General features: G+C 44.3%; 1 protein-coding gene and 1 long non-coding RNA gene across 3 annotated transcripts; both read left to right on the top strand.

Moving 5' to 3' along the window:
* Positions 1–26161, top strand: LOC148340895 (semaphorin-5B-like). 2 transcript variants are annotated; one of them, XM_088291806.1, is made up of 23 exons: positions 1–137; positions 5940–5969; positions 7821–8006; positions 11506–11605; positions 11677–11722; positions 11808–11870; positions 11937–12035; positions 12147–12360; positions 12441–12726; positions 14973–15108; positions 15201–15408; positions 15482–15689; positions 15767–15884; positions 15948–16132; positions 22370–22513; positions 22650–22797; positions 22881–23106; positions 23204–23425; positions 23709–23879; positions 24757–24900; positions 25378–25413; positions 25494–25705; positions 25785–26161. In XM_088291806.1, exons 3-23 carry the CDS (start codon positions 7862–7864, stop codon positions 25932–25934), a joined length of 3261 nt encoding a protein of 1086 aa, XP_088147932.1. In that variant the 5' UTR covers positions 1–137; positions 5940–5969; positions 7821–7861; the 3' UTR covers positions 25935–26161. The 2 variants fall into 2 exon arrangements, with proteins under 2 accessions (XP_088147932.1, XP_088147933.1); XM_088291807.1 differs by lacking the exon at positions 24757–24900.
* A 3-nt stretch (positions 26162–26164) lies between these two features.
* Positions 26165–26691, top strand: LOC148340894 (uncharacterized). The gene is made up of 2 exons (XR_015842594.1): positions 26165–26420; positions 26502–26691. It is a non-coding gene; the product is annotated as an uncharacterized LOC148340894 (long non-coding RNA).
* The last annotated feature ends 191 nt before the right edge of the window (positions 26692–26882 follow it).

Raw genomic sequence — 26882 nt, 5'->3', positions numbered from 1 at the left:
TTTACTCCTCCCTCAGGCCGGTCAGCGTGCCAGAGCATAACTTGGCTCTTTCTTGTTTTGCATCTCTTTCCTCAACATGTGAAGCAGGATCCGTGCTAGCTGGTGGCCTGCAGCGTTACTTTGGTGATGGTGAACAAGTAGGTTTATAAGTATATTCTTTGCATATTTGTAAATAGCATGTGTTCCTCGGAGAATGTATCCCATGGGCCAATCAGAGCGTGGCGTTTGCTGTTTGTGCCACTTTGTCTTTCTACTCTGTGCGGCCTCATTTTGCACCTACCTTTGTGCATATTTGACTTGAATGACTATGTCAATGAGGTATTTGTTAATGTCCTAATGTTATGTGTCCTTTTGCATTATCCTTTACGAGGTCTCTTGCTACCAATGAGAACTTGTAGATGACACACAGGCATGTTTTCGAGTTGATATTGCCATTGAATGACTTGATGAAATGACCATTGAGCCAACATCTGTGCCGAGAGGTGGGGTTGGTGTGGTGAGTGAGAGATGTGAAGATGGGCAAAGTGGCGTCCAGTGCAGCTGCGCCTTTTTAGGATTCCTGCTCCCTACCTCCTCTCGCCATTGCCAAAGCACTATCATTAGGTTTGGCAATTTACCGAACGCCCATTGTGGTGTGGCCATGGTCCGTTAGTGTTTCCTTTTAAGTATAGCGAAACTAAGTCCATTCACTTGTAAAAGAGTGCGCCCATTGGCAGTTAGTTGGCAGGTTGCACAGAGAGGCCATTCACCTCCGTAGGAAGGAGCTGAGAACCGCTTCGGAAATGCTCAACCCCCGCTTGAATATTTTAATGGGGAGACTTTGGAAGCCTTCTGAGGTCCTTACATGCTCCTGTCTGCATGATCTGACTCCACTGCTCTCCAACTATGTCATGTAGAGGAGACTTGTGTCTTCATCATGTGGAGGTTGACAATATTGCAATTAGGATTTTTGTCTTGTTTTGATCTAAAGAAAGAGCACATATTTTGGGATCCCAGGAGGCAGGTGCGTGACTGCAGAGAGGGATTCGCTGTGCCTCTTGATTATGTTTGGAGGGAGTCCAAGTACTCTGGTTGAGACAAGGCTCATATATACAAAGTCAGACCCAAGGCACCTCTTTTATTTGGGATGCCATGCGGAACAAATTAAACCCTTTTTGAATGAGGACATTGCGACTTGTGATCAATATCCCGGTTATAAATAATGCCAGTGAAGAGGCCTTGACTGGATTTTAATGAAGCTCTCTTTTGTGAGTGCATTCAGTGTCTCAGCATGTCCATTTGCTTGGAGCCTGGTGCAAGTAGCAAATAATTCTTGCCGTTTTTGTGAGCTTCTACACACATGGGAGAAAAAAAAATAGACACGTCACAGCATGAAGATGGGGGCCTTGTCGAATTATTTAAGTTGGGTGATCAGCAAGCATTCTTCCATATCGTTCTTTTATCAAATCAATCCATTCAAATGTAATGGTCACACTTTGAAACTTCAAGACTCCACTCTCAGTTAAGTCTGGAGACAAATTCTGAGCAGCACTGCAATATCAAAACTCATGTACTGTTGTGGCGGTATGGTGGGCGACTGGTTACCACGATGGCCTCACAGTGCAGAGGTCATGGGTTCGATTACGACTCCGGCCTTCCTGTGCGGAGTTTGCATGTTCTCCGCGTGCCTGTGTGGGTTGTCTGCGGGTACTCCGGTTTCCTCCCACATTCCAAAAACATGCATGGCAGGTCGATTGAACACTCTAAATTGCCCCTAAGTATGAGTGTGAGTGTCCCCTGCTTACGTCCCGAAGACAGCTGGGATAGGCTCCAGCACCCCCCACGACCCGAGTGAGGAGAACTGGTACAGATAATGGATGGATGTAGTATTATTTCGGCTGAAAAAGGTTTTCATGGAACAGGAATTGACACACTAAGAGTGGCCCACTGATTAAAAGGGTATTCACCCCCAAATCAACGTCTCTTTGCCAATAAACTGTAAAACCATTGCATAGCTTGTCGTAATATGGAATCGATTTAGGTCGTAGTTTAGCCTGAGGTAGTATTTTTAGTCGGCCCATGTAAAACCCTCTCATCCCCTTACAAGCCCAACGGTGATCCAGGCAACGCTCCCTTTGAGCCGTTTTCAAATAGTAGTGAGGGGTGGAGCGAGATTCTGGGTGAGTAACCTTTAATGAAAAAAAAAAACCTTTTAGTGGAGGGAAATTGTAAACATGTTTCCTCCACTACAGTGGACCCCCAAACACTCATCAGCATTTTCAGATTGTCATTTCCAAATTTTTTAAAATGTTTTTTTTAACTTGGGTTTTTTTCTCTCTGTTTTTAGAGGGTATGAGCAAAACACCATTTTTTGTAAGAAGTGTATATTACATTTCAATGACATCAATTACACTTGAATTTTCATTATTCACATGCCTATCCCCGGCGAATAGCGGGGTTTCTCTACATAATTTTAAGTTGTAATATCACTAGTCACCCCTAGCTGGAAGTCATGGCTTAGTAGTGTGTTCACTTGGTCTCAGACTGCCCAATACTAACTACAACATGAGTAGGTCTAATAATTATCTTCAAACATAGTACATCAATAATATATATTTTGGGTGAATTGAGTTTTCTGAAAAAACAAAAAAACAAAATTAGTTCTTTCACTTAATATTGGTTTGGCGTTCATCAGTTTTGTGCGATGCTTGAAAAGTCATTTTTATGCAAGAGACCCCTGTGCACAGGTAAATTAAAATAAATCACTGTATCTGGTTAATTTCTTGTTTGCTTAAAACCCTTTGTTGATGAAATTTTGCACATATTTTGGTCATATTTGAAATGTTATTTCTGTCATCTGGAAGTGCGTGGTCCTGTGTTTCACCCCATCAGCAGCCCTCTGTGTTCACTCCAGGCAAGGTGAAGGCATCTAAGTGATTATTACTCCGTAGCACACAGTGACAACGTATGAGCCCACCCAGAGAGGAAAAGGGAAAAATAAAGCTGCAAGACTTGAGAAGTTAGTTAATCTGTAGCAGTGAGCTCCTGGGCTAAAATCTCTGTCAATCCTTTTGGCCTCTTTTTCTGTCTGTTTGCTTGGTAGTCACATGTTCACTCAGTCTTATGGCCATTTCCCCCTGTCCTAACCTACAAGTCACATGAATTGGACACAATGTGCGGCTAATCTCGTCATTGGTTGTTAAGTTTTAAATTGTTTTTTCAACACAGGCCACCACACACGGCAGCAAATAAGTAATCGATGGACTCATTTTTTTCCATTTAGACCAGTCCGAAATGTTTGATACTGTGGAGACTAATGGCGTACAAAATATATTCTGAGATGTTGATTGTCGATTTCTGTTTTGTTCTGGTTTTCAAAATTATTTTCCTCTTAGTCATAGTTGTCAAATTTGGCCCGCCATGTAATTATATTTGGCCCCAAGTGGCTATACCAAATGCTACTATACCATTCTACATTCTCTATTGTTGCAACTCCGAGACACAAAGAGCTGCAGTGTTGTCTTTTTACGAATCTTTTTATCCTCCATCACCGTCTCTCTAACACTCAGAGTCTCAACGGCTCGCGTTGGCTCGATAGACGTTCAAAGTCCGGACCCTAAAAACGGAAATCAGTGTTACCTTCAATGGCAATTGGAAAAATCACTGACATTCAACAAAACTGAAAATCCAGTAAAGCATCAGCAAAAAAAAATATAAAGCCTGCTCTCTCTTGTTTGCTATTACAGAGGTATTCACATATAAATCTTAAGAAGGTGCAAAGAAATTTTCCTATGAGTCACAGGTCCATTTATTGATGTCCATACTGAAATATTCCAACAAAATGTCCTTTTAATTCAAAATGACAAAAATAAAATGACATTTTCATTTTGAAATAAATCACACGAAATCTTTACTAATAAAATGAAGAAGCGGGTTTGTTTTGCTGTCATTTCCTCTTTTGTTTGCCTTCAAACATTGTCCATCACTTCAGTCATGCATTTTGTTTATACGTCAAACCCAAAATCCACATGTGAATTTTTTTTTGTCATAGATATGACAATAGTCCTGCTTGCTAGATATGACAATTTTAGTTCATTTTTGTTGTTCAGCCTCTGAATTTTGAGACGTCTCTTCAAAATACCTTGCCTTTGACTCTTAATACCATTTGAAAATAGAAATCGGCATCACAACTATAGTCTTCTAGCTTGTTTTGGTTGGAGGGACAATGAATGCATTTTTCCAGTCCATTCTTCTTAGAATTGACAGTTTTCACTCTCCACTTTTCTTTCTGCAGTGAACTTAACTTGAGAAACACCATTTTTATGCAATCTAGGCTCCAACAGCTGCAAAATGTTAACAATATACTAATAGCTCCAAAAATAAAAGTGGAAGTTTTTGCACAATTCATCAGTGAAGTGTGAATGACAGCATGACAGGCTGTGTATTGTTGGTATGGAGACAGAGACATCGTGATACACGCGCGCTGATCCACCAAAAAAAAAAAAAAAAAACAGTGAAGGAATAAAGGTGACTACGCACTACACTTAGTTTTCACGGCTAGTACCCAACTCGTGAACAGCCAGATCAAGTTATACATTGCTGCACCATTATGCCATGGCAGCTCAGTGTAGTGTGAAATGACCTTAGCACTGGCCTATGGCATATAGATACTCAGCTATTCATATTTCAAATGACGTCAAATATTTTGGGACACCCTACAAATTCGGTACTCACTAAAGGATATTTGAGTTATCCCCGGGCTGCAAGCAACAAACTGCAATAAGCTTTTATGCTTACATGTGTGTTTCATCCATCCAGCCATCCATCCATTTATCTGTACCGCTTCTCCTCTCCAGTCTATCCCAGCTATCTTTGGGCAGTAGGCGGGGTACAACCTGAACTGGTTGCCAGCCAATCGCAGGGCACACATAGACGAACAACCATCCTTGCTCACACCCATACCAAGGGGCAATTTAGAGTGTCCAATCAACCTTTTTTTCATTCTGACGCATCCATCCATCCATTTTGTTCGGCTTATCTGGGTTTGGTTCACGGGAATATTTTAAGTAGAGATACCCAGTCTTCCCTTTCCCCGACTCTCCCGGGGTTCATGAGGCCTTTCCAGGTCAGCATAGACACAGGTCTCTATTTTCATAGACAGGTCGTTGCGGCGGAGAGAAGTTGCCTTCATTTCATACCGGTGCAAGGCTGGTGGTGCATGTTAAAAAGGTCCCTAAGATGTGGTGCCGTCCACTGAGAACTGGCAACGAGGATGTCATCCAAATAAATGAAAACAAAGGACATGCCGTGTCCATCAACCTCTGAGAAGTCTGGGCCACGTTTTTCAGTCCGTAAAGCATTCTCAAAGACTGAACTAGCCCACAGCCATTTTGGGCGTATCGGAAGTACACCTTGTGGTATTCAAAGTGCACCTTAGAGAACACCTGTTTGCACACCATCCGCACAGATGAATGCTGGATGTGTGGAAGTGGGTAGCGGTTTGGCGTGGTGGCGTCATTAAGGAGATGGTAGTAAGCACACGGCTGGCTTAGGCATGATGTGGAGAGGGGATGCCCACAGGCTGACAATTCCCAGGCTTTCCAAGATTGCGAACTCAGACTTAGCGACTAACAATGTGTCGAGGTTTGAAAGATCCCTAGCGTGGCACGAGGGTCCTTTGGTGATATGTGATGCTCAACAAAGTCCCGCGTGTAACATCGGCCACCGAAACACAAGACCACAGTCGTTGTTCCGTAAGAGCGGATAGAGGTGTCGTTTGCAGATGACAAGGGTGGGGCATGTGTCCCAGCGCTAGTGTCGCTTGTTGTGGCCAGCAGAGCACTCCTCGTGGCACCGGTGTCAAGGAGGAACTTGAAAACTTGAGGCCGGAGAGAGTATCCCTGACAAACATCAACTTTTTTTTTTCCCCCATCTGCGCTCATGGCTGCTGTTGACTGCAGGCTTTGGTGTTTTCCACAGGATCAAAACAGGTAAGTGTAAACTAGCCAAACCACACAGCAGGGTAATCACTATGATCACAGATATGGGCCATAGTACCTCAACATAAGCGGGAATAATCTCGCGCCTGACTCGGGGCTGCACTGAGCTTTTATCAAGGTGATAATGAGGCTGAGCAGCTGCAGGTACGTAGAAGCAGAAGCTTGAAGCTGCTGCGGCGTGAACAGGAAGGGAGAGAGGGAGCCACCCAAGCCCTGTAGGGAAAACCAGAATCTCTTTAACTCAGGTGTGGGCAAACTACAGCCCGCGGGCCACATGTGGCCCGTTAAACGTTTTAATCCAGCCCGCCGAATTTGAAAAGAATTAATTGAATAAACGTTGTTAATGTTTTATTTTCAAAATACTGTGGTTTTTCAAAGACATATATATTGTTGTAATGCTTTTGTTTACTTTCATTTAAAATTAAATGTATTTTTTTTCTCTGATGAGGTGTGGTTACCAAAACACTCCATTCATCTGCTGCTGGTCTGGCCCCTCTGTCAATTTTTAGAACCCATTGTGGCCCGTCAATTAAAAAGTTCCCTGCTTTAACTGGTTAAAAACCCGCGAACCAATTTTATTTTCAGTGAAGTCATGATTGACTGTTGCAGATAAGAGTGGTCATCCATCAAACAAAACATCATTTTTTTCTTTATATTTTTAATGCCTTATTAATAAGCAACTCAGCATTAGTATTTCACAACACAAATGTAGCTCCTATGGTATGGGAGGTTGATGCGCTCTGGATGTAAATAGCATTTAAAATGCATGCTTTGTGTCAATTATATTTCTTTTTTCTAATTTCTTCTCCTTGGGTCGTTTCATTATTTGCACTTTTTTTATTTCTTACTGACTTTGTTAATGTTGATGACTGTCTGTAAGTTTAAATTAAAAACCAAATTCTTTCCACATACTTTTTGATTTATATTTTTTGTTTTTATTTCAAAAGAAAATGATTTTCAATGAAGCCATAGTGATATCGTTATGGTGATATCTGGCATGAATTTCGAGATATGAAATTGCGTCCATAATGGCCAACCCTTGTCCACATGTTCTGGCATACTGGACTTCCAGGTTACTTTCTTGTTTATCCACTGAGCCTCATGTAGTTTAAAGAATTATGTTCAGAAAAGTGTTCGGTGATACACTTCCTATGACTCCTTTTGTTCGGCATCACAGAAATATTTTGCTTCTCACCACGAATTAAGAGGGCTTTGCCAGTGGATTTGTCCCGAAACAGGTCTTACATGACTGTGGCTGTACCAGACCCTTTCATGTGATTCAGATTCAGAATACTAGCAGGCAAACTGAAGAATCCTGTGGGCTCATATTTTTCTTTCCTCATTATCTTAATTTTCATCATCATATTCCTTGCATGAGAATATGCAACATGCAAGCAATTCTGACCAAAGAGCCTTCATGTTGTGTATGGTTCAAAGTTGAACTCCCCCAACAATACACACACCCGCACGCACACACACACACGCACTCACACACACACGCCACAAGAACACACACTTTACCCCTCCTTCCCTTCTGGCACTGAGCCCAGGCTGGTCTTTGAATGGTCCCGTTAAGTCTCAAAGTGCGCTGTCGCTGGCAGCCTATGTTTTTTAGCCAGAGCTATAAATCATTGGGTTGGGCTTTTGAGATGAAATAGGCATGCCCAATTCCTGCTGACAATGAAAGAAGGGTTGGACACCAAGCAGACAGTCCACAAGGAAACTAATTTAGTCTGATGTAGTGGAAGGTGGTCAAAACTCCAGTTTAATAGTAATGGGCATTCAATATGACTGATGGCACGCTGTTGTAAAGATTGACAAGCATCTCTTTGGCTTCTGCAGGTGTTTCCACAGAAGCCCATAGAGGATTGGATGTTATAGCCATGGTGACATTAAGGTGGGGGGCATGGGCCCTTCCTTCCAGCAGTGTGGTGCTGGTCATGTGTGTACTTGTGTGTCTGTCCCAGCCACCTCCTATCAAACGTGAAGACTGCGATCGAAAGGAGCATCCCGTTGTGTCCAACCAAGGTGAGGACATCATGAAAAAAAAAAAGTAAAAGGACTTACTAGGTATTCGATAGTTTCATTTGTTGTCACGACATTTTTCTGTTGTCGCTCCATGCATACCCATATTTTTAAGCTACGAAAAATAAAGAAACATCTTTGAAAACATGGATAACCTCTTATTAAACACAACCGCACTATGCTTACATGTTCAAAGTGACTTTCAGAGCACTCTTAAGAAAAGCAAGATTAGGATGGCAATTGCTTTTGCACATACAAATAGAGAACAATTAATTAGACCAAATCTGACTTGTATCTTGTTGGCTCTGATCTGTCTGCACCAGGTGAGTACGTATTGCAAATGAGAATCTGTTCTCAGTGGCCGAACTTGGATAAATTGTCATGACCCGTGTCGGTCAGGTCAGTGTTTTGTTATTGTTTTCGTCACCTTCCTGCCATGTGCTCTTTGTTTATGTTTGTCAGCTGAGTAGGGCGTTTCCCCTCACCACTCATTCCCCACCAGCCACGCACCTGTTCCCCGTTTACCATCACACACCTGATTCCCATCTGCTCCCCCAAATTACCGGACTACTTAACCACCCCTTGCCGACAGCTCGGCGTCGGAACATTGCTCCCGCTACGCCCGCGATACGCGATTGCCCCTCTCACGGACATTACCACCCTCGCCTTGTCTACGCCCTGTATGTACTGTCACGACCACCCTCCTTCTCGCTCTCGTTTCGCCCTCGCCCTCGCTCTCGTTCTTGCTCTTGTTCACGTTCATAGTAATTTGTCACTGTTCCTGTTTCCCCGTCAAGTTTAGTTCTGTTAGTCTTGTTTTGTTCATCCTCATTGTTTTGGCCCTTAGTTACGTTTGTTCCCCTAGTTCATTGTTTGAATTAATAAATTCCCTTTAAGTTACCCTTTTCCCGGCTTCCTTGCATTTTGGGTCCACCTCCTCCACCGGCGAGCGCGACAGAATGTTCCGACCACATCCGGACCCAGCGGGAAACTCTCGGCGGCGTCGCCGTCGTCGCCGCTCGGACTACCCCCCTCCGCCTGCCGACCAACCCCGTGTCCTCCATGTAGGTTCCATTTTTCGTTCCACGTCGGTTTCACCCTTTTTGTTTCACGATCACGTTAATGAGTACCCCTCCGTCATGCCTCCTCCCGTGCAACTCGACTCTGATTTCGACGACGACTCTGAGTCGGAATTCGCGAATGACTCTCCCTCTGATGATGATTTATGGGCACCCCTCCGGGTTGATCCTTTCTCCCCTTCTGTCCATACAGGGCGTAGACAAGGCGAGGGTGGTAATGTCCGTGAGAGGGGCAATCGCGTATCGCGGGCGTAGCGGGAGCAATGTTCCGACGCAGAGCTGTCGGCAAGGGGTGGTTAAGTAGTCCGGTAATTTGGGGGAGCAGATGGGAATCAGGTGTGTGATGGTAAACGGGGAACAGGTGCGTGGCTGGTGGGGAATGAGTGCTGAGGGGAAACCCCCTCCTCAGCTGACAAACATAAACAAAGAGCACATGGCAGGAAGGTGACGAAAACAATAACAAAACACTGACCTGACCGACATGGGTCATGACATAAATAAATCAATTCAAGGAATCTCTTTTTTTTTGGGGGGGGGGGGGTCTCTTATCTATAATAAGTTTCATGTACAAATAGATGCACCATCCCCTTTCTGGCGCATGCCTGCTTATTTTCCTAATAAAAGCAGGTAACATTTTTACATATTTTCAGCTAAAGATATCGTGCCACGCCAAGAATTCCTTATCTAAGTTGGAACATGTTATAGTCTATCACTAAACAACCCTAACAAATACTAATTTGTCAAGTCAGAGCTTTAGTGCAGTAAGTCAGACCACAGCACCGACACAAACTAACCTGTCTTTTTTTGCTACTGGTCCGTGACTCACCCATAATGAACACTGTGCCCATTTTTGGGGCCCAACTCACCAGTTGAGAATCACTGGATTAGAGAACTACAGAATTTGAGAACCCTGAATTTTGCACCATCAAACGTTCAGGATGAACCACAAACATGAAGTTGAGATATTGTCCATCCATCTTCTGTACCGCTTCTCCTCACTAGGGTCGCGGGGGTGCTGGAGCCTATCCCAGCTATCTTCGGGCAGTCGGCGGGGGACACCCTCAACTGGTTGCCAGCCAATTGCAGGGCACACAGAGACGAACAACCATCCGCGCTCACACTCATACCTAGGGGCAATTTAGAGTGTCCAATCAACCTGCCATGCATGTTTTTGGAACGTGGGAGGAAACCGGAGTACCCGGAGGAAACCCACGCAAGCACGGGGAGAACATGCAAACTCCACACAGGATGGCCGGAGCCGGGATCGAACCCACGCCCGATGCTGCCTCTCACTGTGTGGCCATCTTGCTAACCAGTTGACCACCGTGCCCCCCAGTTGAGATATTGTGCAACACATAAATAAAAAAAAAATTCGATGACTTGCAAATCTTTTACAATCTATATTCAACTAAACACACTACAAAGATATTTAATGTTCACACTGATTAACTGATTATTTTTTTGTTAATATTGCCTCATTTTGAATTTGATATCTGCAACACAATAAAAATAGCTATCTCATTTCCCTTTAACAACACTAAAACATTTGGCAATTGACTACATTGTTTAAGCTTTGTAGGCATAATTCTTTCTCGCTCTTGTTTGATGTTCAACTTCAGTTGCTCAACAGCGACATAAAAAATAATGGATTTTGTACTTTGCACCAATAACAATCAGAATGGTCCATGATTTCCCAAAACAATTTGAAATGTGGACTCATCAGACCATAGCACACTTTTCCAATTCGCGTCTGTCCATCTCAGAAGACCTCAGGCCAGAGAAGTTAGCCGCGTTTGCTGGTGTTGTTAATGTATGGCATCCTCGTTTCATGGTCAAGTTTTAACTTGCATTTGTAGCTTTAGCCACAAACTGTGTTAACAGGTTTTCGATTTTTAATGCAATGCCACCTCAAGGATCAAAGGTCATTGTCTTCCAGTGGTTGTTTTCGGCCACTTGCATACATAGATTTCTCTAGATTCTCCGAATCTTTTGAAAATATTGGACTGTAGTTGATGGAAATTCCAATTCCTTCATATTTTGCACCCAGAGACATTTGGCCTTTGAACAATTAAGTTTAGCATATACACAAAATCATTGTCGGATGCATGGCCGTTTTGAATCAGAATTCATCGTAAATAACAGCGCATGCCGACTGCGCCCAGATTTGCATAACCCACACCCATTTACCCCGCAAAATGAACATCCATTTGACGGCTCTCAGCCAATGTGTAAAGGTTAAAAAAAAACACACAAAAAAAACCATACAATTGACAGTTGCGACAGACGTTTGATCATTTTCTCAATCTTTGTCCCATTTTCAAAAGCTTTGTATCATGACAAAGCTTGCTTAAACAGAACCAGACAACATACATCGTCAAGCGCCGTGCTACTTTTAACCGTATGACTTGCCCATATTATCATAGGCCTGAAGAAATGGGTGTCGGAGTTCACACACCCAGGAGTAAACGACTTCTCTCAGTTGATCGTGGACCGGAGCAGAAAGCAGCTTATTGTGGGAGCAAGGTGCTAGTAATTACACGCCAAGCAGAAAACAAACTACTGGAAAATAATGACCTTCTTTATGTCTTTTACAGAAACTTTCTCTTCAGCCTTAGTTTGAACAACGCTTCCCTCATGCAGGTAACACTCACTGTTTTTACTTTCCTAGTGCTGCAGTATTGTTCCCAAACAAGTGTTTGTTTGTTTTTGGGTTTTTTTGCCTCAGGCAACGGAATGGATACCCGATGAAGACACAATGCGCGCTTGCAAAAGCAAGGGGAAGTCAGAGGTAGATTTTGAAGCATCCCTTTAAAAGGTAGTCGATGACACTGGCTCATGTCATGCTTCTATGCAGGAGGAGTGTCAAAACTACATACGGGTTTTATTGCTCAGCGGGAGAACGCTTGTCACGTGTGGGACCAATGCTTTCACTCCTGTGTGTACAACCAGGCAGGTTGGTGCTAGTGCCAGCTTGATGTTTCACAAGCTAATGCAAGTCATCATCCTCCAGACTTCAAAAGCAACTTTTATACACAGTGTGTTATGCTTTGCTATTTGCTGTCAGGTTGATAACATCAGTCAGGTGTTGGATACAGTAAATGGTGTTGCGCGATGTCCCTATGATCCCCGGCACAACTCCACCGCCATGATTTCAGAGATGGGCGAGCTGTACGCTGCCACGGTGATTGACTTCTCTGGGCGCGACCCTGTCATCTACAGGAGCCTGGGCAACATGCACCCCCTGCGCACGGCTCAGTACAACTCGAAATGGCTCAATGGTAAACAAAGTCTCTCATAGTCTATCAGCCTTCTCTTTGTCTCATTCTTTCTTTCTGTTTTGTCACTTTGACCCCTTTAGAGCCTCAATTTGTGTCCGCTTATGACATTGGCCGATTCGCCTACTTCTTCCTGAGGGAAACTGCTGTTGAAAACGACTGCGGAAAGATGGTGTTCTCTCGTGTGGCCCGAGTGTGTAAAAATGACATGGGGGGTCGTTTCCTTTTGGAGGACACCTGGACTACCTTTATGAAGGCTCGGCTGAACTGCTCACGCTCAGGAGAAATCCCCTTTCATTACAACGAACTACAGAGCACCTTCTACTTACCGGAGCAGGACTTAATCTATGGCATTTTCACAACAAATGTGTGAGTGATCCTTAACAGTATGGGGAGAGATTTATCTAAAACATTATTCTCAAAAATACAGTGATTTTCACATGTTTTTCTGATCCATAAATATATTCACAATTTTCACATAATTTTTAATATTGTGTGCGCATATATATATATATATACATATATATATATATATATATATACATATATATATATACATATATATATATACATATATATATAAGCTGTAACAAAGCACTTTCCACAGAAAAAATAGCAGTCATTCAATAACAAAGATGGTGAAAGCAGTAAGTTGAAATGTGAATTAATGATACTAACACAGCAGACACCAGAAAACATGAAAACAGTGAACAGTCGCAGGTTGCATCGAAAGCAAAATAATAAAAATGTCTTCAAATCTTCAAATGCTTTTTTAAAAAATGGGCAGAGAGGGGGCTTGCCTAACATTTAATGGAAGGTTATTCCAGAGGGAAGGACCGGCAACAGAAAATGCTTGATCCCCTCTGAGGCTCTGCTTCGTTCTCGACACAGTCACATCTGGTATGCAGATATGAGGCAGTGGGCAGGAGCTTATGGGTGGAGGAGCTCAGAGAAGTAGGCTGGGGTGAGGATAGAACCTAGGCAGCGAATACAGTGAAAACAGCAAGGACCCCAAAATAAAACCATGTGGCACACCATATGACAGATGGGCAGAGAAAAAAGTCCTGCCAGCCAAATAGGATCCGAACCACTCTAAGGAACTACCACTAATGCCCAGCTGGTGCTGTAAACGAGCCAGAAGTATACGGTGGTCCACGGTATTGAACACTGCAGTTCAGATCTAACAAAACAAGACACACATAGTCTCAAGCTTCATTTGCCAGGAGGATATCATTCAAAACTTATAGCAGGGCTAATTCTGCGATATGCATCGTCTTGAAACCTGACATGAAAAACTCCATGATTATGTACACCCAAGAAAGATTTTAACTGTGTGTGCACTTTTTCCAGAATTTTAGAAATAAAAGGCAGCCTGAGAATGGGTCGAAAATTTGACAGCACACCTTGATCAAAGCCAGTTCTTTTAAGCAGGGTTTGTACTACAGCATGTTTAAAATGTTGGGGGACTACACCAGAAGAAAGACTGCCTGTTGATAAAGGCCAAAATCGATTCACCAATACTGCCATACTCAGCAGAACTGCCTTAAATATGGGGGAGTTGGATGACTTAATACTGCAAACCACATCCTCCAAAAATGACAAAGAAACCACCTCAAAGGAATCCAACACTGCGGAACAAGGAACATGGACAGAGGGGTCATATGTGGCATTCGAAACGAGAGCCGGTCCCGCGTCGGAGGACATGCGGACGGCATCATGGCCAAAGCTCCCAACAGCCTGTGGCAAGCAGGAGTCTAGAGGGTCTCGAACGTACCACTGCAAAGTACATCTGTGTGTTTTGGAGCGAATAGGGGATGAAGTGTGTTTTAGCTCATTCTTTAGCTTCATCAGGTGGCCACCACGTTTGCCGCAGCGCCGCTTCCTCCAAGGCGGGAGCGCAAAAGACGCGGAAAACGTCCGGCGGGATGTCAGCAGGCAATGTCCTCTCCCAACCGCATTTAAACGCATCCGAACCTCCAACGGCGTACCGCAACCGAAAGTCCAACAGCAGGGAGTCCACAAACAAAGCACTAAACCAAAATCAGAAAAAGAAATTCCAAATATCAAAAGGGTCGCCAAGCAGACTGGCACAATGTATGCTATCTTGATCATATCAACTATGACTTCGATTTTTTAAATATTCAGTTCTGCTTGAGAATTGTTGAATGTGCTTTTGTGGATCAGAAGACAGGCGCATTTATTATTGACACAAACAGCACACTGTTTCGAAAATATTGCCAGACAGAGACGAGTTCTCTTCGGAAAGTCAAATCTTTTAACCTTTATGTCACCTTTCCTTCACCTTTGTTGGATGACAGGTCAAGGAGAGATAAAAAGGTGCTTCCGGTCCTGGAGGGCCGCGTTCCTACATGTTTTGAATCATGTAGGTTGCAGCCGGGAGAGATGGAATACATGCAGGAAAGCGACCCTCCAGGACTGGAGTTTGACACCAGTGTGTTACAACATAGAAAAGCACAGTACTGTTTCAAATGAATTCGACTCCACTTTTCCTAACTGACGGGGAGTGATGCTGACATGAAAAGTCTCTAGCTTTCAGTCTTTACCTGTAAAATATTTTTCTGACGACATCTATAACTGTGATTACCCACTCACAGAAACAGCATGTCCGCAACTGCTGTTTGTGCCTTCAACCTGACTGCCGTCACACAAGCTTTCAATGGCCCTTTCCGCTATCAGGAGAACCCCCGCACTGCCTGGCTCTCTGCTCCAAATCCCATTTCCAATTTTCAGGTAACCTCATGTGGATGAGTATTCAAGCAGAGAGGCTTTTCAAATGGGCAGTATCATTTTGTTGTTGTTGTTTTTTTCCCCTGTATTGTCAGTGTGGCACACTTGATGAAGGTGGCACTGGTGGGAACCTCACTGAACGCAACCTCCAGGATGCTCAGCGGCTCTTTCTGATGCATGATGTGGTGCAGCCGGTGACGGTCAACCCTCTGCTCACCCAGGACAACGTACGCTTCTCTAAGCTAGTAGTGGACATTGTGCAGAGCCGCGATACCCTTTACCACGTCATGTACATCGGGACCGGTAAATGAGGCACGACACTCACTTAAATTAGAATTCATAAAAAAGCCTCTACTGTTTCTTCTTGGCCAATCAGAATATGGCACCATCTTGAAGACTCTGGCCACAACAAATACAATTCTTCATGGCTGTTATCTGGAGGAGCTCAAAATCCTTCCTGATGGGCAAATCGGGTCAATCAAAAGCCTGCAGATCCTACACAGTGACAGATCTTTATTTGTGGGACTTGATGACAGACTGGTGAAAATCCCATTAGAACGATGCTCCAGCCATCCAACTAAGCTGTACGGAAATGTTTATTTTATAATACTGCACATGTTAATAGAATTTTGAACACTGATCAACCACCTGTTCTAATTAGACACTGCCTGGAAGCTCGTGACCCATATTGTGGCTGGGATCACAAACAGGAACGTTGTACATCCATTGAAGAGACCACCGACATGAACCAGTGGACCCAGAACATCACCCAATGCCCAGTAAGTCACATTCTCTACTTGCTCTCTGTCTTTCTATCTGTCACACCCGTGTTCTTCCTCAAGGTGAGGAATCTGAAGCAAGATGGCGGGTTTGGCCCGTGGGCGCCATGGCAACCCTGTAACCACAATGACGGCGAGGGTTCCATCAGCAGTTGCATTTGCCGGTCCCGCTTGTGTGACGGACCTGTTGCCCGATGCGGTGGGGTCGACTGTAAAGGCCCGAACATTCAGGTGGCTAACTGCTCTCGGTAAGCTCAAAGTACTGTTGCAAGTGATAGCATTAGCCAATCGGACAAATGGCTCTTTATTACGAGTGTTTTTGCCGCATTGGACAGCAAATATTTAGGAGCCACCTTTCCAACAGGTGGCAGTTTGCAGTTTGGGACATTATGGTGTTGCACAGAAAGGTGTGTCAACTACATAAATAGCGTGGCATCCTTGCACAACAGCATTGACACCATTTATGTCACAAGGTGGTTTGAGCTGCACCAAGTGACAGTTTCCTACCAGGCCCACCTATATGTGAGGTATTCTGCAATGACTGTGATAAGGTACAAGTCCACAATTTACTCCTCAGTAGGAGGAGCTCTATGGTGTTGAAAGTGCTCGAGAACTCAAAGAACAAGATTCTTACTGCTCTACTCCCTTCATTTCAGTAGAAGTGGGAGTTGTGCACCAGGTACCTAATGCATCAGCATCCACTCACACCTTTTTCTGGTAGGCACCTGCAAGTGATTGAGGGGATGGTGGATTCTGAGAGGGTGTGTAAACATATCCTGTAAATAAGTCAGGTCAAGCCAATTATCAATTTCACCATTTCAAAGCACTTTACAAATTGAACAAGGTCAAGAACCACACTCCTCATACGTTAAAGAATGCCAAAATGAGAAGGCATCACTTAGCAATAGAGTCTAACAATCATTCATGGAGCTCTTTAATTTATGTCAATAAGTTACTTCTCCTTCCTTGACCTTTTTCACTACACTCTGTGACTCTGTCGGATGTACTCAGACCGTTACGCTCCTAAGTCACATGAGGTATAGTTGAATAGTATGGTTTTTGCTACCAATTAAATAAGAACCTGCAGAAATGTGCAAGTCTTTGCTCCTTTACCTTTCTAAGAGCACATGTCAATGGCTTGATACCTCCTCAGCTTGCACCGCCGCACATTACATGAGGCAAGGAAAATCTCTGTCTGAGGAAGAAACCTCATTAGGAATCCAGGCTCTGTGGGATGATTGTATGTCTCAGACAGCAGAGTTGAGATAGAGACACATTAGAGGGACATAGGATCAATATGGAGTGAAAACAGGAAAGCCCCAGTGGAGGAATGAAAGAACAATGGGCACAACAACTGCCGTATCAACAACAGGAATAGTCCAATGTTGACAGCAACAACAACAATAATGGTCCATTCCTTATGTAAGGAGGAGTATCAATCTATCTATCTACCACTTATCGTCACTTGGATCACGAGTGTTGCTGGAGCATATTCCAACTGATTTTGGGCATGAAGCGATGTACTCCATGAACTGGTGTTCAGCAAATCACAGGGCACATAATAGACAAACAACCATTCACACTCATATTCACACCTAAGGAAAATTTGGAGCACATGTGTCAAACTTAAGGCCAGGTTCAACCTGTGATGTCCTCTTATTTGGTCTGTGTGTGTTGACTTTTGGTTCTTGCAAATTGTCTTCCCTTTTAACAACACTGAGATGTGCATTTTATTCCCAATCCCTAATTAATACATTTCAAAAATAGTTGAACAAACAACTATTTCTGGCTTCTGATTTAAAAACTAGTTGTCCAATTTGTTGTGAATATGTGATAATATATAATATAAGCCCCTCCAGCATTTGAATTGATATTCTAAAATTGATTTATAAATTGTTTTCTCAGTCCCCCAATGAGGACCGCTTTAGCCTTGGAGAGAATAAATCCCAGAATCCTGCTTGCATTTACACAGGTTCACATTCATAATAGCCCTGGGAAACCATAATTACAATGTGACCTGCAACAAATATGAGTTTGAAACCCCTGATTCATTATAGAAAAAAAAAAAAACAACCCACTTACAGAGGCCGTCATCTTTTGTGATTCTCACTTTAGCGATAGTGGGAATTCATGAGAATGTGATGTCTCGCCTCCAGTTTTGTCTCATGTAGCCTGGTTTACACAGAAATCTACAAAGAGTAAGTCAATTATTCAGCAATGACAAGCTGCATATCGGCACTGTCAGGTGGAATCCCGGCAGACTTGCAGAGACCGTTCTTGCATTGTTCAAGTGCTACTGTATTGCCATCACATACATCAACACAACTCATTCATGTGAAATTGCTCATTTAAAACGCAAAAAAGAAAAAAAAAGGTAATAATTACGCTGTCATTGATAAATATTGCCGGCATTTGGTGCAAGTGGTCAGCTGTTAGAATAGAAATAGAATAGAAATCCCTTTATTGTCATTGTACTCAAGTGTGCAACGAGATTAGAGGGCTCCCCTCTCCAGTGCAATACAACAATAATACAGACAAATATATAAATTAGATAAATAAAGAAGACAGTGCAATGGAATTCAGTACTGAATAGGGCATATAGAAACGCATCACAATGCTGTTTTGCGAGGTTAGGGTGGTCTCGTGTGTGTGTGAGAGTTCAGTATGGAGATGGCTCTCGGAAAGAAACTGTTTCTCAGTCTATTGGTCCTTGATTTGATGCATCTGTAGCGCCTGCCAGAGGGCAACAGGTCGAACAGGTGTGAGTTTGGGTGGGTATTGTCATTGACGATGTTGAGAGCCCTTCTGAGGCACCGGGCGGTGTAGATGTCCGACAGTGGGGGGAGAGGGCAGCCAATAATCCTTTGCGCTGTTTTGACTGTCCTCTGGAGCCTCACTCTGTCCGCCTCAGTGCAGCTGCTGTACCAGGTGGAGACACAGTACGTCAGCAGGCTCTCGATGGACGAGTGGTAGAAGGCCAGCAGCAGCTTCCTGTCCAGGTTGAATTTCCTGAGGACTCTCAGGAAGTGCAGACGTTGGCGGACCTTCTTTACCACTGCTGTGGTGTTGTGACTCCAAGAAAGGTCATCGGAGATCTGTACTCCCAGGAACTTGAACGTGTGGACCCTCTCCACACACACGCCTTCGATGCAGAGGGGGGGCGGCAGCGTCTTGTTCCTCCTGAAGTCGACGACAATCTCCTTTGTTTTAGCAGAGTTAAGGTGCAGTCTGTTGTCCTTGCACCAAGTTGTCAGTCTCTTTACCTCCTCTCTGTAGGCTGTCTCGTCACCTTCCGAGATCAGACCGACCGCTGTCGTGTCGTCAGCAAACTTGACGATGGTGTTGTTGCCGTGGGCCGGGCTGCAGTCGTAGGTGTAGAGGGCGTACAGGAGAGGGCTCAGCACGCATCCTTGGGGGGAACCGGTGCTCAGCATGAGGGTGGAGGACGTGTAGGGGCCGAGCAACACAGTCTGGGGTCTGTTGGTCAGAAAGTCCTTAATCCAGATGCGTGTGAGGGCAGGGAGGCCGAGAGTGTCCAGTTTGGCGACGAGGATGTCTGGGATGATCGTGTTGAATGCCGAGCTGTAGTCCACAAAGAGCATCCTTGCATAGCTCTGCTGTCGTTCCAGGTGGCCCAGCACAACATGCAGAGCAGTGTCGATGGCGTCCTCAGTGGATCTGTTAGCCTGGTATGCAAACTGGTAGGGGTCCAGAGTGGGAGGAAGGCAGTCCCTGATGTGCTGGAGAACCAGCCTCTCGAAGCACTTCATAATGACTGGTGTGAGAGCAACAGGACGGTAGTCATTCAGGTGGACGGCTGGTGACTTTTTGGGGACAGGAATAATGGTGGAAGTTTTCAAGCAGGAGGGGATGACTGCCTGAGCCAGGGAGCGGTTGAAGATCCTGCAGAAAACATGTGACAGTTGGTGGGCACATGCTCTGAGGACCTTGCCTGGTATTCCGTCGGGTCCAGTAGCTTTCCTGGGGTTGACCGCCAGGAGCGCGCGCCTCACATCGTGTTCCTCTACGATGAGTGGGGGGGAGTTGGAGCTTGAAGTGCGGGGGTGTGACGGTTGGGGCGAGTCAAAGCGAGCGAAGAAGCAGTTAAGCTCCTCTGCCAGCGATGCACTCGGGTCTACAGAGGTCGTGCTGCTGCCACGGAAGTTGGTGATGCTCCGTAGACCCTGCCACACCTCCCGTGGCCTGTTACTGGCAAGGTGGGCCTCCAGCCTCCCCTTGTAGGTTGCCTTGGCTAGCTTGATGCCTTTGCTCAGGTCAGCACGAGCCACCCTGTACTGGGCTTTGTCGCCTGACCTGAAGGCAGCGTCACGGGCCTTGAGGAGAGAGCGAACCCTGCTGGACATCCAGGGCTTCGCATTTGGGAAGGTCCGTATAGTCTTATGTTGGGACACAGTTTCCATGCAGAACTTGATGTAGTCCAGTACACAATGCGTGTAGACATCAAGGTCCTGATGATCAAAGAGGTCCCAGTTTGTGTCATGAAAGCAGTCCTGTAATTCACTCATGGCGTCGTCACGCCAGGTTTTCACAGTCTTTGTGGTAGGCCTGAATCTGCGCCTGAGAGGGGTGTACACAGGTGCGAGCTGCAAGGACAGGTGGTCTGACTGGCCGAGAGGGGCGAGTGGGAGGGCTCTGTATGCGTGCTTGATGTTCGAGTACACATGGTCGAGAGTGTTGTCTCCCCTCGTTGGGCACTTGACATGCTGGTGAAACTCTGGGAGTACAGTCTTTAAATTGGCCTTATTAAAGTCTCCCGCTACTACGTGAACGCCATCAGGGTGGGCCCGCTGATGTTTATTGATGACGCACGCGAGTAGCGAGAGCGCCGTGCTAGTGCTAGCGTCGGGAGGGATGTAAACAGCTGTGACAATCACTACCGTTAGCTCCCTCGGGAGAAAATAAGGCCGGCATTTAACGGACATGAACTCGATGTCGGGGGAAGAGTGCTTCTCGACGATCCTGCTATCGCCGCACCAGTTCTCATGCACGTAAACACAGAGCCCCCCGCCCCTCCTCTTACCGGTGTCCCTCGTCCGATCCGCGCGATGTAGCGAGCGCCCGGCCAGCTGGATGCTAGCGTCGGGGACGTCTGCGTGCAGCCAGGTTTCCGTGACGACGATCACACTGCTATCGCGCACATAGCGGTTTCCCAGGATTTGTAATCCCAGGTCGTCGATTTTGTGGACCACGGATCTGGCGTTGGTGAGGTGCAGACTCGGTAGTGGCTGCCTATGGGGCTGCCGTCGCAGCCGTTGCAAGACACCGGACCTGCAGCCTCGCTTCTGCTTCCTCTCTCTGCGTCGCCTGCGCCGCCTCCCGGCCCCGATGACCAGCCACTCCCCGCTGACTGTAGTTCTAAACATATAAAACATGTTTCAAAAGTTGATTGATAAAATTATTACAATATAAAATACAATAAGTCAAGTAATAGTACATGCCCCTGCGATTGGCTGGCAAGCAGTTCAGGGTGAACCCCACTAATACTCGAAGTCAGCTGGGACAGGCTCCAGCACCCTTGGAAAATAGATGGATGGAATATTGTATGCAGCTCAGTGACTTAGTCTATCATCACATTTATTACTGTTATATCTACAAAATACACCACTATTTGTGTTGCTCTTATAATTTCTGCACTTTATATTTGTTATGTTGTGTCTGTTTCATGTTTAAGTGTCAATATGCCCCTGCTGGTAAAGGTAGATTAAAAAAAAATACCCTGGATTCGGAATCTGGCTTCAGAAATGGCACTTGTTAATTGTTTGATACAAAAATCCAATTTTATGTAGGTTTGACGAGATTAAGTAAGACCGATTTGCTTTTGGTGAAAGATTTACTTATTTGTTTGAAGAGTTTTGCAAAAACAGCCAATATTCTTATCTTTTTTTTTTAATGTGGTTAATCCAACCGGGGTTGAAAAAAAGGCTCAGATTTTACACTGAGTGAGGAAATGTGAGAAGAAATTGATGAGAGAATCTCGTTATTTTAGGATTAATGCATTTTGTGACATTCTTGTTTGGTGGTATGCCATGGGATTTTCAAATGTAAAATGGCAAAAATAAGCAAACAGAACAGTTTGTTTCACTTTCTGTCATAATCCACTCTGTACTCCAATGTTAAGACTTGAGATGTACTCGCTATTGGCTGTTGTGGACAGCCTGCATCACTTCATTTGCTGGTATAGCTGGAGGTCATGTGTGTTTTCAGTCTTTTAATTAGGTTCAGCTGCATTCAGTTAAGTTAAGGAATTTAAATACATCGAAAGTAAGGACTGTTTTAAAACATCATTCAAATCCAAATATTGAACCAAAATGTTAAAATACTCTGGCCATGAATCAGAAAACCCGAATGCAGCAACTGAATCATTAAACTGAACACACAAACACCAACAGAATAAAATTTAAATAATATATTGTGGGATCACAAAGACACATATAAAGTATGTTGATTTACCATCACCTGTTCAGGAATGGTGGCTGGACTCCCTGGTCTTCATGGGGCCATTGTAGCAGCAGTTGTGGTGTCGGTTTTGAAGTGAGGCAGCGGTCCTGCAACAACCCCTCACCTCGCCACGGAGGTCGAATCTGCGTTGGCCAAGGTCGAGAGGAGAGGTGAGAAGGAATTCGAGAGAAAGGGATTTACAGGAAAATATATTTAGTGAAGAAAAAAAAAACAATAATTCACACATTATACATGATGAGCATTAAACAGAACTGCTTAGGAAGAATTTACTGACTGTGTTTTCAGGTTGTGTGATGAGAAAAAAACCTGCCCATTAGCAGTGCTGTGGACAGCATGGGGGCCGTGGGCTCAATGCAATGCTGAATGTGGTGGAGGAGTACATGCAAGGACTAGAACCTGTGAGAGTGGAAATACCTGTCCTGGATGTGCCATGGTAATATGTAGCTTGTGCTTTGAATCACTTGATTCTCTCTTTAAATGGACCGTAACCTTGATGTTACTGATTTGGCTGTTTAGGAGTACAAAACCTGTAACCTAGAGGCCTGTCCTGAGGTGCGCCGCAACACCCCGTGGACTCCCTGGATGCCAGTCAACGTCAGTCAAGATGGATCACGCCAAGAGCAGAGATACAGATACACATGCCGAGCATTGCTAAGGGATGTCCAGCAACTGCAATTGGGAAAGAAGAAAATAGAAAGCAGATTTTGTCCGAATGATGGTTCTGGAACCTGCCAGACTGACTGTGAGGACTTGAGACCACAAGGCATTTATTAGGTGCTTTGAGAGGTACTGGGCTGATTTTAGAACTTGTTTTCTGTATCTTACTTTCTTACTTTCAGCTCTGGTTTATGACTTGGCCAAGTCAGGTAGCCGGACTTTGTCCGAGACCAAAGCTACACACTGGGAATCTTGGGAAACATGGACCACCTGTTCCCAGGAATGTTCCAGAGGCTTTCGAACCCGGAGACGTGGTTGCTCAACAGTAGAGGGCAGGACCAATCCAAGTGCATGTATAGGATCCCCGGTGGACTATCAAGATTGCAACATGCAACCATGCCCAGGTAGAATTCTTGTTACACTATATATTCTGCCAGATTTTGTGAATGCACTTCGGTCAAGCAATGTCTTGACCAGATATCTTTAAAAGAATAATGCGTGTGTGCGCATGTCTGTGTATGCATATGTGCGCGTGTGAATGGAACATCTCCAGAAAAGCCACAAGCACTCGGAGAAAATGTAAACTCCACTCAGAAAGACATTTTTGAGTGTTCACAATAGCAAATTGGGGGCCTTCTCGATAAAGTAAACAAAAAAACTCCATCCATGACTATGCTTTTGTTCCAGTGGGGGGAGCCTGGTCATGTTGGTCTCCATGGTCCCAATGTACTGTGAGCTGTGGGGGTGGCCATTTTCTGCGGACAAGGTCATGTGACAATCCACTTCCTGGCAATGGAGGTGGGATCTGCATTGGTCTACACACTGAAGAGGCACTTTGCAACACACATACTTGTGAAGGTACATCAAGCCAATTCTGTGTGATTGTGTTGATCATTTATTCTGATAAATCATGCCATGCAAAGTGAGTAGATTAAGTCTAATTTATTCTTTTGCTCCATCCATCCATTATCCAATCGGCTTCTCCTCACGAGACCCTATCGCAGCTGTCATCAGGCAGTAGGCGGGGTATACCCTGGACTGGTTGCCAGCCAATCGCAGCATTCTTTTGATTTTAAGGGTTAATCGTCTATCCATTCATTATCTGAGCCGCCTACGATCACAAGGCTTGTGGGAATGTTGGAGCCGATTCCAGCTGTCTTCTGGCAGTAGTCGTGGTACCCCTTCAACTGGTTGACGGCCAATCGCGGCGCACACACAGACAAACAACCATTCACACAAACAATCACACCAAGGGGCAATCTAGAGTGTTCAATCAACCTACCATGCATCTTTTGGGAAAGTTTAACAAAACCAGCTTACCCAGAGAAAATCCACACAGGCACATGGAGAAAACATGCAAACGCCACACATTAAGGCCGGAGCCAGGACAGAGTGAGTTTGAGATGCTATTTGTTTTAACAGTATGCAACTTATTTTTGACTGACAACCAGTCCGAGGTGTACCCCAGCCATTGTATGAAATCATCTGTGATAGACTTCAACTCCCTTAAGCCCGAACAGGGTAAACGGTGAACAAATGGATGGACAGACTGATGTTTTTATATTCCACACACCTCAGAATTCTCTTCCATGTCAAAAGCAGTTTCAGCGGTTTGCTTGAATTTCTTATTTGCAACATGCTGCAATAATTTAGCCCACATGTAGTCCAGGTTTTCAGAATAAATGGTAAAAATAAATGGATTGGGAATTGTTTTTTTTCCCTCACTGGTCATCAGGTTGGGGTGTGTGGTCAGACTGGGGGGACTGCGATGAAGAAGGCCTGCAGTATCGCTCTCGCTTCTGCGGCGAAAACCAGGAAGCTCATATGTGCCAGGGTAACATAAGCCAGAACAGACCATGCCAGACACACGAGGTGGCAGGTAAACACCATACAATGATTTGACTGTCAGATAGTGTGTAGAAGCCTTCAATGGTACAAAATATGTTATGCCTTAAATCCAGATAGGAACTTTAAATCTTGTGCTGTCTTGTTTTTTCTCTTTTCTAGAAGGTCCCTCCTAATCCATTGCATTCTGCTATTCAATTGATTTGTTAGAATTTGGGAACAGAATCTCCTAAACAAATAATGACAACTGACATAATCCACCCCAGGTTCAAATTGTGGCCATCATGAGGTCTTTTACAAGCAATTTCTAAACAACATTTTAACATTTGCTAGAATTGGCTGGCGACCTTTGTCATATTGGAAATGGACAAACATGCTCATGACCAGAATGAGGACAAGCTAAACACTATAGAAAATGCATATATCAGCCATAGAAGTATATTTAAAAAAAAAAGTTTAATCCCTACTGATATTAATTGTAATTTATCTGACCCCATTTGTGCCATTTCAGTCATTTTGCCTGAACAGGAGGACCACAATTGTGGAAGTAAGTAAAAGAAAGAATTGTCTTTCAATTTGTGCAGATTATAAATCTTACTAGCTCATCGACTGTCTTGTCTTTGGCAGCTTTCACGTTATTCCAGCTGGTCGCTGTGGGCATGGCCAGTTTTTTTGCCGCTGCCCTCTTGTCGGCGCTGGTCGGCGCTTATTGTCACCATCTGAGCCGACCCTCCGCTGAGTCAGCGGTCATCCACCCCAGCACGCACAACCACCTCACCTTCAACAAGCATGACAACGCCACGCCAAAGAATGAAAAGTACATTCCCATGGAGGTTGTGGTGGGTTGTGGTCAAATCTTTCAAAGCTTCTATTGGTGCGTTGATATTTTGGTAACTCAAGTTTAACCTAATCCTGCAGATGCGACACAAGAACAATCTTCACGTAAATGATGACAGCAGCCGCCACTTTCCTTCCAGCAACATTTTCACTACCACCTACTACCCTCCCAATATGAGCAAGTATGACTTTCCAGTGGAAGCACCATGCAGGGCTTATGTGCACAGCTAACAGCACATCAGCAAACACGGAATCACCAAAATTCCCCAGGTGCTCATAGATGCTAAAATACCCAAATGTCCCTATATCATTTCATGGCACACTTTGCCAACATCTTAACCAAGCATTGCAATTATTTTGTTTGGTAACTAATCGATGAAAACAGTGAAAAGAACAAATCCGTTAAGGAGTTGCAAAGCAAGCACTTATTATTATTACTACTATTTTATTTCTAAAAAAAAAAAAAAGATGTAATGGTAGGTGTGCTACATCACTCACAAGATTGGATACTGCTGCTTGGACCGTCTTGGACATTTGCTACTTGCCGAGAAAAGAAATATGAATGAAAGCAGTCAAACCACGTGTTGTGAAGCACACATGCACATGCAAAGCAAAGACACTAATTGAGCCCAACAGAACTCATTTTGCACTAAGTGAGCAAGTACGAAACAACACAGAAGACGGCAATTGAACGACTTGAAGATGATGAAGACGCAGGTTCTTTTTCTTCCTTATTAATGACTACAAATGAATGATTTGTTCAAATACAGTGTATGCTTTTGTTTTGTCCCCTACCAGAACTTTCTTGGAGAAAACCTGCTTACTGGAATGTTTGACTGTAGAGAGACAGAAATAGGTCTGTGTTTTTTTTTTTATTATTATTAAATTGCCTCAATGTCTTTGGAATACTGAACTGCTGATATTCAATATATTTTTGTATAATGTTCTGCTGAAGAAAAATAAATTTGTTTTCTCGTATGACAGTTGATGAGTGGTTGGCGCATTTTGCCTCACCCCCAGAAGCTTTCTCATTGTAAATTTCATGTACTTCTTTTTCCCACTGCCATGGTGTGTCTATGTCAAAGATGAGGCTGCCATGTAAACAGTCCTGGGTGTATCCTGCCTGTCATCCTAAACCATCTGAAATAGCTTGTTTCCCTGCGAACATGACACATGTTT

Source organism: Idiotropiscis lumnitzeri, chromosome 3, assembly GCF_059441095.1.
Source record: "Idiotropiscis lumnitzeri isolate Australia: NSW breed Sydney's pygmy pipehorse chromosome 3, RoL_Ilum_1.0, whole genome shotgun sequence".
NCBI classification, from domain to species: Eukaryota; Metazoa; Chordata; class Actinopteri; order Syngnathiformes; family Syngnathidae; genus Idiotropiscis; species Idiotropiscis lumnitzeri.
This window is presented reverse-complemented; position numbering and strand designations above follow the sequence as displayed.

What these genes read in the sequence shown, in the direction of transcription:
- LOC148340895 (XM_088291806.1), top strand. Translation starts at nt 7,862, where the DNA reads ATGGTGACATTAAGGTGGGGGGCATGGGCCCTTCCTTCCAGCAGTGTG. An exon ending in TCCAGCCATCCAACTAAGCT is followed by an intron (nt 15,690 to 15,766) that starts GTACGGAAATGT and finishes TGTTCTAATTAG; the next exon opens with ACACTGCCTGGAAGCTCGTG. An exon ending in ACATTCCCATGGAGGTTGTG is followed by an intron (nt 25,706 to 25,784) that starts GTGGGTTGTGGT and finishes CTAATCCTGCAG; the next exon opens with ATGCGACACAAGAACAATCT.